The 13,706-nt window shown below is 46.0% G+C and overlaps 1 protein-coding gene across 1 annotated transcript; it reads left to right on the forward strand.

Annotated features, from left to right (window-relative positions):
• Positions 1-9,700: 9,700 nt before the first annotated feature.
• LOC311303322 (E3 ubiquitin-protein ligase TRIM39-like) lies at positions 9,701-12,995 on the forward strand (the record flags this gene model as incomplete). The annotated part of the gene is made up of 6 exons (XM_084429748.1): positions 9,701-9,763; positions 10,725-10,820; positions 10,933-11,163; positions 11,266-11,288; positions 11,370-11,488; positions 12,309-12,995. 6 exons carry the CDS (start codon positions 9,701-9,703, stop codon positions 12,848-12,850), a joined length of 1,074 nt encoding a protein of 357 aa, XP_084285874.1. The 3' UTR covers positions 12,851-12,995.
• Positions 12,996-13,706: the final 711 nt, after the last annotated feature.

Genomic DNA, 13,706 nt, shown 5'->3' on the forward strand with positions numbered 1-13,706 from the left:
TTCAAAATAGGCAAAATTAACTACCTTCCATCAGTGAGCTAACTGTGCTAGCAAGCTAGCTAGTTAATGCTCACTTGAGGTAATGTTTTGTTCAAATATTTTGATTTTACCACCTAGTTATACTGCATTAAGTGTAAAACAAAGGATTTGATAGACAGAAATATTTTATTATAGTAATTATGATAGAGAAACTATGCCCCCAGGGGGGGGCGTTTTACCCCTCAGCGTAGGGGGCGTTTTACCCCACAAGCTATGAGTTTTAAAAAAAAATGTTTAATTTTTAAAATATAATTATATTCCTTATAAATAATATATGATCTCAAACTACAGACTTCACTATTCATCTATCATACATCACTGCGAAATCCTGCAGAACAATATTCTCTTAAACACTTACTAATATCTGAAAATTATAGCATTTACCATGTAATCCTCTTCTCTTCAAATGTGTCGCTGGTGTCAGCTTATCCAGAGATTTGTATATCCAGGGTATCCGCAGGGTGTTGAAAAGTATTAAAAGGTGATAAATCAATTTTGGGAAATTTAAGACCCTTAAAAAGTATTAAAAAGTCTTATCACGGCTGATGATTTGATTGTAAGTGGACACATACAAAAGTAGAAATATCACAGATTATTTTTTTATATTTCTTTTTTTCTGTATGTTTACCATAAATGACGAAGTAATTTAAGTTTATAGTGCCACAATGTGAAGAAAATCCAGCAAAACGCGCGGGCGCGTTTGTCGACCTCAGAGGGTTAAAGGGCACCTATTATGCAAAATTCACTTTTACATGGTGTTTGAACATAAATGTGTGTTGGCAGTGTGTGAGCAAAACCACCCTAGAATGATAAAAATCCACCCAGTGTTTTTTTTACAATCTCAATAAATCATAAGCACTGTCTCAGAATGAGCTGTTCTCAAATTCGGTGCAATGTGAGGTAGAATTGCGCAAGCCCCTCCCACGACTCCTTAGCCCCTTTCACACAGAGATTCCGGAAAATACACGGATAAAGATTTGACCCGGGTTCATTTGATTTTGGTTCATTCACACTGCCAGTGATTTTCCGGAATCAGAGAGCGCGTTCACACACAACCCGTGTATGTCCCGGAAAGACACGTGACATCGATGTGACTTGTAATGTCTCAGCAGCGTCTTCAGTTTGCTTATGAGCTGCGATTTCTCTCTCGAGAAACCACGCTTATGCATTTATTTCTCTGATTCGATCATAAAATTGCGCATTTCGTACCGTTTCACAGCTGGCGAACGATCCCGGCTTCAGCGTCATCACTACGACACGGCATTATTACGGCTTTTGTTCACACAGCGCGCGTCCCGGGACTGAACACGGCAATGTTACTAGGGGCCCTATCTTGCACCCAGCGCAATTGACTTTGTACACGGACGCATGTATCATTCCTATTTTGCACCCGCGCAAAGCGGACTTTTCCCTCCACAGAAGCACGTCGGTTAACTAAGAAATACACTTGCGCTCCCCGGGGCGGTTCAGCGCAAAGAGGAGGCGTGTTCCGGCGCAAACGTTCCCGCATGCTATTTTACAGGTTTAGAAAACAATTGCGCCACTGACCGAAAAAAAACCAGTTTAAAGTCAGTGGCGCATGTTATTAATATGCTATTTTAAGGGCGCATGCTTGGCCTTAATCAATGTAGCGTGTGCACAACGCGCATACACTTTGATTCTCTCATCTACACACAGACGCAGCAGTTATCATTTTTGCAAATCATACATTATTACGAAAGATAAATAGATAGATAGATAGACAGTTTATTATAAAAGCATACATCTAGCTTACACATTTACCCAAATTATCATACGCCTGTTTAACCGAAGTTAATTTGGGTGTGTTTCTCCATCCCCAACGTCCCTGATGGGAACGTCGGTCTCCTCGGCTGTGAACCGCTCCTCGCGTGCGCCTGGCAAATCCGCCGTTATAATAGGAATCCGCTTTAGAACAAGCGCGCCTGCTCTTAAAGGGAATGTGAGATGTCGCTCTGATTGGTTTATTTCACGTTACGCCCAAACCACACCTATGAATAATGAAGCTACTTCAGACCAACCCCTTTTAGATTTGCGCCAGGCGCAAGAGTCATTTATCTCGCCGGGAAAATAGCAACAGCGCCGAGACCCGCCCACAAAGTTACTTGCGCTTTGCGCTTTGACACTTGCGTTTCAGATCGTTAAAATAGGGCCCTAGGTCTCCAACCCGGCATCGATCCCGGCATTAAACCCGGGTCGTGTTTGCGTTCACACAGAAGGCGTTCCGGCAATTTGCCGGCAATTTCCCGGGTTCAATGCGCTGTGTGAAAGGGGCTTTTGATTGACACTGCTGTTTGAGCCTAGACCCACCCTGAGTGAGCTGGACACAGAGTCCACCATTGTTCGAAGCTGGAGCAGCTGTAGACAAGAATGTCTCCTAAGCGATTGAGGTGTGCTGTTGTTGGATGTAAGAATGAACATAGCAGTCTTCATTTACTCTTGTTGTTACTCGAGGATGGATCTGTACTGTTTGTGATCCAGCTTACGGTCTCCGGAGCGACAGGACTAACGTTACTGATCACGGCAGAAATGAAAGTGAGAGCGCGCACTTTATGACAGCTCATCGAGTCATTTTACGGATATAAGGTTTACCAGTTTATTTAGCACCCACTGAAAAGGTGTGTATATATTTGTTTACTGTTAGTTGTAACAAGTGTTTTGTGTACTTCGCTGTGTATGTTGTTGATAATGAAAGGGAGAGAGAGCGAGAGTTTATGGATAAGACTTTAATACGCACTTCTTATACTGTGTTTATTCAGGTCTTACAGTGATTCTCTGGAGTAAAACTAACGCTCATCTTTTGTGTGATGTACAATAAACTTCACTGAACTCATCAGTATAACGTTATTTTGGTCATCATTCGGACGGGGTTTGCTACAGCAGGCTTGTATTAATAGTGGATAAAAGCAGATGACAAATAAGTTATAACCATAATTAAACTACACTATACCTGTTCTATCTCATACAGCATATATTCTCTGGGCATTATTGTCAGACTCTGAGTCGAAATGAACACCGCAACTGAGAGTTTCTGTTCTGATATTATCAGATGAGATTGTCCTGACTGAAGCGCGAGCTCGTGAGGCTCCGCCCCCTGGGCCTTGCAGCAGCAGTTAATTTGCATTTAAAGGGCACACACTAAAACAGCGCGTTTTTCTGAGCCCCCAAAAAATGACAATTTAAACTGTAAAAACAATGTATGCTGTAAAAAATGATATTTTGAGCTAAAACTTCACATACATACTCTGGGGACATCAGAGACTTATTTTACATCTTGTGAAAAGAGTCATAATAGGTGCCCTTTAATGTATTTTCATCATGTTGAAAAAGTTTGGTGTGAATAAAATAAACCAGTTAGGAGGAGTAGCTAAAAACGCTCTCGGTTACTAATGTAACCTCGGTTCTCTCTAGATGAGGGAACGAGTGTTGTTCCCTCATCTGTGATAGTGATTTTCTACGGGAAAATCCCTTTTCTCGAGAATACTGAAGCCAAAAAATTATCCTTAATTTTTGCATTAGTTTAAAACGCATTGCTGCATAAGCAGACCTAGGCGAGGCAGCTTGCGCGCCTATTGGTTGCTCTGCAGCAACTGCTGCAACCTATCGAGGGACTGCCCGTGACGTAAGCACCAATGAGGGCGCGGGCGCCCGTGCACGTCACGTCCCGCCAGAAGGGCCGTGGCTTAAGACATATAAGCAGAGTCCAGATAGGTTGTTCTTTGGTTTTTCATACTGAAGCGAAACCAGAAAGTAGCACAAGCACAGCAGGGTTACGCAACACTCGTTCCCTCATCTAGAGAGAACCGAGGTTACGTTAGTAACCGAGAGCGTTCTCTTATGAGAGTACTCTTCGTGTTGCGTAAGCTAGCTTACGCTACGGGAACCCAATGTAAAACGCTGTGCACGCTAGTGATGTCCACATATATATTCCCAAGGGCATGTGCCCGGGATACACATAATAGTGGTTATATCTGGGCCGACCGGGGTGGGCCTATGAATATAATTAACCATTCCTGAGTAGGGGGAATGGGTGCTTAGTATGGTAGAACAGCCGGGATAGACATCCGTGGGCTGAATCTCATAAGAATGATTAATAACTGCTTGTCAGTCAGAAGACATCTGAGCCCGAGGGACAGATGTGAGTGTATAACTACAGTCAGGGGGAACAATCAGCCTGATTTGTCGATTTAGTTTCCGTGCCGGCAGCACGTACATAATACACAGTCTGCGCAGATCTGAGTCGAGCAGAACAGTACGTGTTATGTTAGACTGGCAACAGTTTAGCCTGTAAGGCGGGAACTTCCAGGTTATAAAACCTCATAAATGTAGACGGAGAGGCCCAGCCTGGCGCCATACAAATATCCTGGAGTGAAACTCCGCTGGACCATGCCCACTAAGAGGCCATGCCTCTGGTGGAATGAGCTCTGATGCCCAGAGGACATCGAAGGCCCTTAGACCTATAAGCTAGAGCGATAGCGTCAACTATCCACCTGGATTGGCTCTGTTTCGACATGGCTAGCCCTTAAGTACGGCCACCAAAAGAAACAAAGAGCTGTTCTGACTGCCAGAAAGCAGCAGACCGTTCAACGTATATTTTTAATGCCCTGACAGGGCAGAGAAAATTCACATCGCCCTCACCATCAGGTCTTGGGAGAGCTGACAGTGAAATGACTTGTGAAATACTGAAGTGTAAAGCACTTTGGGGACATAACCGTGTCTTGGTTTGAGGATGACTTTGGAGTCATTAGGCCCAAACTCAATGCACGTAGCACTCACAGAGAGCGCGTGGAGGTCACCCACTCACTCGCTTAACTGAGGCGAGAGCCACGAGGAAAGCGGTCTTAAACGAAAGATACCGCAGATCCACGGACTGAAGTGGTTCGAAGGGTTCGCCCTTCATGGCATCCAGGACCATGGAGAGGTCCCAGACCAGAACCAGAGGGGGCCGGGGAGGGTTTAATCTCCTAGCTCCTCTCAAGAAGCGGATGATGAGATCATTCCTTCCCAGTGACTGGCCATGCATAGGTTTTGTAAACGCTGCTATGGCCGCCACGTATACTTTGATCGTGGAGGGGGACCTGCCCTCGTCCAAAAGCTCCTGTAGAAAGGAGAGAATCTCCGTAACGCTACAGCGTGCCAAATCGCACCTCTGGCCTGGGAGATCCTTCCTCACCGGAATCGGGGGCCATGGGGTCGTACTCGCTAGCCAAAAGGAGCACAGAGCATTCGTTCTCCCTGATTCGCTTGATCACCTGTGGTAATAGCGCGATCGGAGGAAACGCATAGAGCGGGCGGCTGGGTCAGTTGCGGGCCAGCGCGTCCCTGTGTTTCGTGAAAAATATTGGGCAGTGCGCGTTCTCTGATGATGCAAAGAGATCGATTTCCGCTCTGCCGAAGGTGTCCCATAGTAACTGGACTACCTGAGAGTGCAGGGACCATTCCCCCGGGGAGAACATTGTCTCTGGACAGCATGTCCGGGCCCACATTTTGGCAGCCTGGTACATGCGCTGCTCTTAGCAAGCGCAGATTGTGCTGGGCCCACACGAGGAGGCGTTCTGCCAGCGTGTGGAGGCTCTGTGACCTGAGACCGCCCTGACGGTTTATGTAGGACACCACCGCCATGTTGTCCGTACGGACTAAGGCATTGTGGCCCTTTAGGAAGGGGAGAAAATGTCCCAAGGCGTTCTCGACCGCTTTCATCTCCAGACAGTTTATGTGTAGGCGCCCTTCCTGGGCTGCCCACAGGCCAAACACCGGGTTGGAGGCGTCTGTCGAGATTACTTTTTGTTTCAAGACCATTCCCAGATCCACGCCTGACTGATACCAGTCTGTCACCTTCCAGGGATCCAGTGCTGTAACACAGTTCTGAGTCACCCTGAGGCGAACGCGGCCGGAGGTCCATGCTCAAAGCGGGACCCGCGTTTTCAGCCAGTGCTGGAGAGGCCTCATGAAAAGCAAGCCCAGTCGAAGCACTGCCAAGGCCGAAGCCATAAGACCCAGCATCCTCTGGAAGCACTTGAGAGGAAAGATGCTGCGACCTTGAAAGACGCTACCAAGCGCTGAATTTGCAGTGCGCGCTGTGACATCAGCCGCACTGTCATTGACACAGAGTCTAAGTCTGTCCCCAGAAAGGACATTTTCTGGCTGGGAGACAGCGAGCTCTTGGTCCAGTTGATTTGGAGACCCAAATCCTGTAAATGGTCGAGTAATAAGGCTTTGTGGGCTATCAGTTCTGCCTCTGACTGCGCTAGAATTAGCCAGTCATCCAAATAGTTCAAAATTCGCATCCCTTGATGTCTCAGGGGAGCGAGCACTGCGTCCATGCACTTTTTTGAATGTACGAGGTGCCAAAGACAGACCGAACAGCAGGACGGTGTACTGATAGCTCTGACCCTCGAAGGCGAATCGCAAGAAAGGCCTGTGATGGGGCGCTATTTGAATCTGAAAATAGGCATCCTTCAGATCCACAGAGATAAACCAGTCTCTCGGGCGAATTTGCGCGAGAATTTGTCTGGTCGTGAGCATTTTTAACGATCTCTGCATAAGGGCTTTGTTTAACCGTCTGAGATCTTGAATGGGTCTGAGACCACCATCCTTCTTTGGGACGAGGAAAATACCTGCTGTAGAAACCTGACTCGCTCTATATCAGAGGGACAGTTTCTATAGTCCCTTTTTCCAGCAGTTTCGCAATCTCGATGCGGAGTAGGTGTGCTACTTCATCTTTCACCGTGGTTTCGACCCTGGCTCGAAAGCGTGGGGGTCTGCGAGCGAACTGCAGTGAATAGCCCCATTCTATAGTGTTCAGTACCCAATCTGACACGCCCGGGATCATTTCCCATGCCTTTATGCGTAAAGCCAGAGGGAGAATGATGTTCGGGCTTTGGTCGCTGTGTGTGTGTGGCACATAGCATACAGCGTTTGCTAGTGAGCGCGCGCTCATGGAGGCGCGCGCGCTCTGCACACACATAACACAATTTGTGTTTATTGATGGGTTCTCTGCACACAGAACGCATTTTGTGTTTATTGACGGGGGCTCTGAGTGAGTGTGTGTCACAGAGCGACCCGTGTTTGTGTGTAGGGGTGAGCACTGTAAAGCGGGCACCTTTTCTAAATCTAAAACACACACGGCGTGAGCCGGTTTTATTGATGTGGGCCGTGAATGAGTGTGCAACACTGAATGGCCCGTGCTTATGTGTAGGAGTGAGCACTGGTAAGTGGGCACAGAACCTACATTTATAACACCATCGGCGTGAGCCGGACAAACAGACATAATGCTGTTTTTGAGATTTATTTGGGCGGCCGTGAAAACGGCCTTTGGGTACAGGCGAGCGTGTTGTGTACATTTACATTTATTCATTTTAGCTGACGCTTTTATCCAAAGCGACTTACAATTGCTAGATATGTCAGAGGTCGCACGCCTCTGGAGCAACTAGGGGTTAAGTGTCTTGCTCAAGGACACATTGGTGTCTCACAGTGGATTCGAACCCGGGTCTCTCACACCAAAGGCATGTGTCTTATCCACTGCGCCACCACCACCTAGGGCTGGGACGGTATGGATTTTTTCTTACCGCGGTTGAAAAGCAAGAAATTCCCGCGGTATTGCGGTAAACCGCTTTAAACCTCAACCCCCCTCCCCACCCTCCCCCAGTTTTTTTTCTGTGACGTCGCGGCTGGAAAAACAAACAAAAGTGTGGCGATGATGATCTCAGGTACTGTTTATGTGCTTTATTTAATGTTAAAAGCATGCAATGTGACTTTGAATATCGTTTAGTGCTCCAGCTTTGTAGCTGTAAAAGCAACAATGGATAATTCACCTCAGATCTTGAAATTAAACAAATGGAAACAAGAACGTTCAAACTGTGAACATACAAGTGTATTCTTTGGCAAATATTGTTTTAGTAACTCAGTAGCCTATGTATTTTTAATAATGTTTAAATGGTGTAATATTTGTGAATTTAATTATGTAGCCTACTTATCCATTTTCTTGCAAGTGCCGTCAAGATTCCTCTCTGGTGCTGTGAGTGTGCACTTGCCGCGACTCCGCGAGGGTTAACAAATGCGGTCTTCACGTGAGAGAACTGTGTTAAATAAGCACGAGGTCCTGCTTTTACTTTTTTTTATTTACGGTGCGGCTTGGACTAGGCGCCTATCTTTAGCGAAGCGGCGCGGAGAGAGCTTCTGTAACGCGCCGCGTCGTGGCTGTTGTAAACACAAGCATTGACTAGAGTGGGCGCGATCAGCTCCGCGAGCCGCGTCGCAGCCGTAACGCGCCACAGGGGTTATAGTCAATAGCCTACAAATGGAATGTTATTATGTGTCATGGAACAACTTGCGAACGGTCAGATTTGCTCCATCTTTTGATGATGTTTTGTTTAGAAAACCTTGAATCCATGTAATACACAATGTTATTAGACACAATCCATGTCATTAGAATAAATGAATCTATGTCATCAGACACAACGTGAGTGAAGGCCAGTGTTTTTTTTTTTTGTTTTTTTTGTTTTTTTTTGCGGTGATGACGGTGACAAGCTCAGACCCGCGGTAGGCGTCACGTGACCGCGGTATTGCGGTAATGCGGTAACCGTCCCAGCCCTACCACTACCCCTGTGTAACGGGCTCGTTGGCTGTGAAATACACATCTCCAGTCGCCTCTGCTGAGGGAACTGAGAGAGCGAAGCGTGCTGATTTTGATGATGGTCCGGCCGCGGCGAGACTCGACCATCTCCGTCTTCCTAGTGTGGTCAGGAAGACTTTGAGGGCTCAGGTTTCAGCGCTATCTTGGGCCTGGGTCCCCGGGAGGGAGGCGGCCTGTGGCGGCTTGAAGAGCGCGAGCGCTGCTGAGACTCTCTCGGCTGACGGCGCTGTGAAGCTGGCTGCGGAGGCGCTGATTTCCGGCTGGGCAGCTGCTTTGAGCGACCCGTAGCGGAACTAGAGTGCTTCGGTAAGAAGTGCCGCATGGCTTGTGTGGCTACCGGTTCCTCGACTGGAGGAATGCAGAGGTAGCCCTTGTCTTTCGCACCGTCAACATGAGAGAGCGTCAAAGAGACAGTAGACCGCAGCCTGGCAGAAAATGGCGCCCTCCAGCTTTTAGTCAGCTCCTCGTGGAGTTTCGGCAGGAAGGGAGCGGGCCTCGTGTGAGGCGTCGAGCGACGACCGGGCAGGAAACAGCCGACCAGCCTGCTGGGCGCGGGTTCCTCGGGCAGCGACCAATCGAGGCCGAGGTCCTCCACGGCCTTGGTGAGCAGGAGGAGAAGCTCTGAGTCGAAGCTAGCCCGCACATCGCTCGACTTTTGAAGGGAAGGGGCGGGGTCCGGAATGGAGCCCGACCAGCCTTCGCACTCTGAAGTCAGAAGAGAGCAGCTGTCCTCTTCTGCGTCGTCCCCCTCAGACTCGATATGCACGGCGGGGGCGGAAGGGCGCTGGCCGGCCGTGATAGAGGTGGGGGATCCAGAGAGCGATGCACACGGGGAGATATCCGGCATGCAAGCGCTCGCAGCGGTGGCCTCCGGTGTTCTCTGTGAACGACGCTTTTTACGGGCTTTTTGGCGGGGTCCACGTTGAAAGATGCTAGACGAGCCCGCAGGGTCGACATAGACATCTCCTCGCATTCCGGGCAGACGCCCTGGGAAAGCGCGTGGTCCGCATGACTTCGTCCCAGGCAGGAAACGCACAGGATGTGGCGGTCCCCGTCGCTGAGGGTGGCTTGGCAAGAGCCGCACTTGGTGAAGAGAGGCATTTGCAACAACGCCTCGCTCTTTTAGAAAAGCGTGTGTAACGTAACACGCCAGCAATGTAAGGATATCGGCACCGGATAGCGCAGCAGGAACGGCGGCTGAAGCGGCGAGAGATGGCCGGCTTCTGAGAAGGCTCGTCCCACTGAAGGCTCTTCGATGGCGCAGGCTTCTCCGGAGAACAGCGAGGTGTGACCACTTCGCTGAAGAGATGAAAAATCAAAGAACAACCTATCTGGACTCTGCTTATATAGACTTAAGCCACGCCCCTTCTGGCGGGACGTGACGTGCACGGGCGCCCGCGCCCTCATTGGTGCTTACGTCACGGGCAGTCCCTCGATAGGTTGCAGCAGTTGCTGCAGAGCAACCAATAGGCGCGCGAGCTGCCTCGCCTAGGTCTGCTTATGCAGCAATGCGTTTTAAACTAATGCAAAAATTAAGAATAATTTTTTTGGCTTCAGTATTCTCGAGAAAAGGGATTTTCCCGTAGCGTAAGCTAGCTTACGCAACACGAGAGTACTCTCGTAAGAGAACTCTGAGTCTGAAATGAAAAAAAATCCACATTCAAACCAAAATATCTGACTTTCCTGTTGCTCGGAGCTAATGACTGTAAATTAGAATTGAAGGCCCAAACTTTGACCTTCTGATGTTCAAATCTTCTTGAATGTAACAGCATTGGCACGAAACATTGAAAATAGAAATGTCATGGGTTATTAATATTTTTTCATTAATAATATGTGATTAATTACAAGACACACCAAAAAGTGATTGATACTAACATACTTTCTCTTTCTGTATTTGTATTTGCACAACCACAAAATTACAACTACATGGATACAATAATTAAGAATTGGCCATTGCAAAAAAAAAAAAAAAAAATTTTTTTAAACCTCTTAGAGCTGCATAAGTTTCACATATTTTCATCTTAACCTGTAGGAGGAATTTAATACAGCACTGACGTCCTTACAAAACAAGCTCAAACATGGAGAAGAAATGAAGAAAAAGTGTGATAAAACTATTAAACACATCAAGGTGAGGATATAAAGAGTTCAATACTCAACATTCACACACAGAGTTTATTATTGACATTAGTGGAGTGTGTGTTCATACAGCGCTGACTGAAGTGAATGTGATTTGATTTCAGTCTCAAGCTGAGCACACAGAGCGTCAGATTAAAGAAGAGTTTGAGAAGCTTCATCAGTTTCTCAGAGACGAAGAAGAAGCTACAATCACTGCACTGAGAGAGGAAGAGGAGCAGAAGAAGCAGAGGATGAAGGAGAAGCTGGAGGAGATGAACACACACATCTCAGCTCTTTCACACACAATCAGAGACATGGAGGAGATGATGAAAGACAATGACGTCTCGTTTCTAAAGGTGACAAATCTTTGTGCATAAAACAACTTGTATAGAGAGACTCATTGACAATAAGAGTGTTTGATAAGATATTAAAATGTTTTCAAACTCTATTTTTTCCAGAACTTTAAAGTCACGATGGAAAGGTAAGTGAGCTGCTCGTATCTCTTCTCTCAGTGGATCTGAACTCAAATTCACTGCAGTTCTGACTCCTGAATGTTCCTCAGAGTCCAGATCTCACAGCCGGATCCACGGATGAGTTCTGGAGCTTTGATTCATGTGTCGCGTTATCTGGGTAACCTGCCGTTCAGAGTCTGGAAGAAGATGCTGGAAACTGTCCAACACAGTGAGTCTCAGCAGATTTGACACCAGTGCAGAAGATAGTTCAGTTATAAACACACACAACATCAACATTTGATAGAAATATATTTAACAATTACTTGAATTTCTAAGTGAATCTGAACTGTATTTCAGAAAATCATCAGATCATACAGCGAACTCATAATTAAAAGTCTATTCCTCATAATCTATATTTATGTATTACGATACAATAGTTAGGGTGACCATACGTCCTGTTTAACCAGGACATGTCTGGCCAGGATTTCGAGATCGCCCAAAATGCCCGGGATTCGGCTTTTGCTTTCTACAGTCACCATTCATTATGTTTACATTATTACATTATTTGACACTGACACATACGTGCCAGCTTTGCAGGTCATGCATCTGCTTCACACGGATCCCGATCGAGACGAAAACACAGGAATTTTCATAGCAATGCTAAAACGCACATCAACCGATCACTTGTTTAGCGTTCATATAAACACTACATTCAGATTCACCAATCGGAATTAATTCAGTCCTACTGAATCAAAAGTTGTGCATGTAAACAAAATGAATGGCGTCGAGAAAGCAAAAGCCGTATCCCGGATATTTTGGGCGATCTCTAAATCCCGGCCGGACATGTCCTGGAATATGGTCACCCTAACAATAGTGTTTATTGATGATATTAAAAATGAAGCCTCAATCAATTCTGACAGTAACTGAGAGACCATTGTTAAGATAACGTCATTTATGATTTCTTTCAAAAAAGTCTTTATTTGTGTTTTACATTTATATTTCTAATACATCATATTTCATCCTGTAATCTGATGTTATTCTCTTTGCAGCTCCGTTGACTCTGGATCCAAACACAGCAAATCCTCGTCTCACACTCTCTGCTGATCTGACCAGTGTGTTGTACAGTCGTGTAGGTAAAACACTTCCTGATAATCCAGAGAGGATTGATGAGTATGCATGTGTCCTGGGATCTGAGGGCTTTAACTCAGGAACACACTGCTGGGATGTGGAGGTTGGAGACAATACACTCTGGATTCTTGGAATAACCACAGCATCAAACCAAAGGAAGGGAGATTTCTTTGACTCTAATGTCTGGCGTGTGCGATACATGAACAGCAAATACACCTCACAATCCCCAGAGCAACCCGTCACTGTCTTAACTGTTAAACAGAAGCTTCAGCGTGTGAGAGTTCAGCTGGACTATGACAGAGGAACAGTGTCATTCTCTGATCCTGTAACTAACACACATTTACTCACATTCACATCCACCTTCAATGACACAGTCTTTCCATTCTTATATAATCGCTGCACAACTTCTCCTCTGAGGATCTTACCAGTTAAACTGTTAATATCAGCAGAAAATCACAGTTAAATCTGATTCTGCTTCTAGATTAATTCAGTTTTGCAAATTATGCTTCAATAGCAACACTGTAATCAAAGGGTCTCACTGATCAATCACACTTATATGTAAAATTTAGAGCCAACTTAACCCTTGTGTGTCCTTAAGGACATTTTTGCCCTGTGTTAATTCCAACTTCATCCATTTTGGCACAAGTGTTTATTTTTATTGGAATTTTCTTATTTTACTCTCATCTTTTTCTTTCATGAATCAATTGTACACTAGTAACACAACATATTTACACTCAGGACCTTATGGACAAAAATATCCCCACAGAAAACTACATTTTTAAATTTATTTTAAATTTTTATCACAGGGCCATTTAACAAACAAACATTTAACATTTTTATTCTTTTGGGAAAGGTACAAAATTTTAATTTGGACTTTTTCACAAGATGGCGCCATTTTCTCAGGTTTGGCCTATAAAGCAAATACTCGCTTTATTCATGTTCTCTTATGCTGCGTTCACACCAAACGCGAATCTGCGTCAAAATTCGCGCCTGCCGCGTCTAGTTATAGTCTAGTTATACGCGTGACCACTTTGTGTGCATTCGCGCGTCAAGAGTGAAATTGACGCGCGTAAAATCAAAAGTTTGAAGTGAAATTTACGCGCGTCAAAGGCGAAGTCAGGGGGCGAAAGTTTCTAAGCTGTTGGCGGCCATCTTTTTAGATGTTTATCGAGCATTAGCAATAGCATTAATCGAGAGAGTCACCGCTCTTATATGATCTGAAGAGCAGAAACATCTGCGTAGGGGACATCGTCGCTGTACACGGGTCCACCAAAACCTCCGGAGGGTTTCAGGAGTTTCACAATTTGCTCCAGGAGGTA

This window comes from Rutilus rutilus (genome assembly GCF_951802725.1).
Source record: "Rutilus rutilus genome assembly, chromosome: 14".
In the NCBI taxonomy this organism is placed as follows: Eukaryota; Metazoa; Chordata; class Actinopteri; order Cypriniformes; family Leuciscidae; genus Rutilus; species Rutilus rutilus.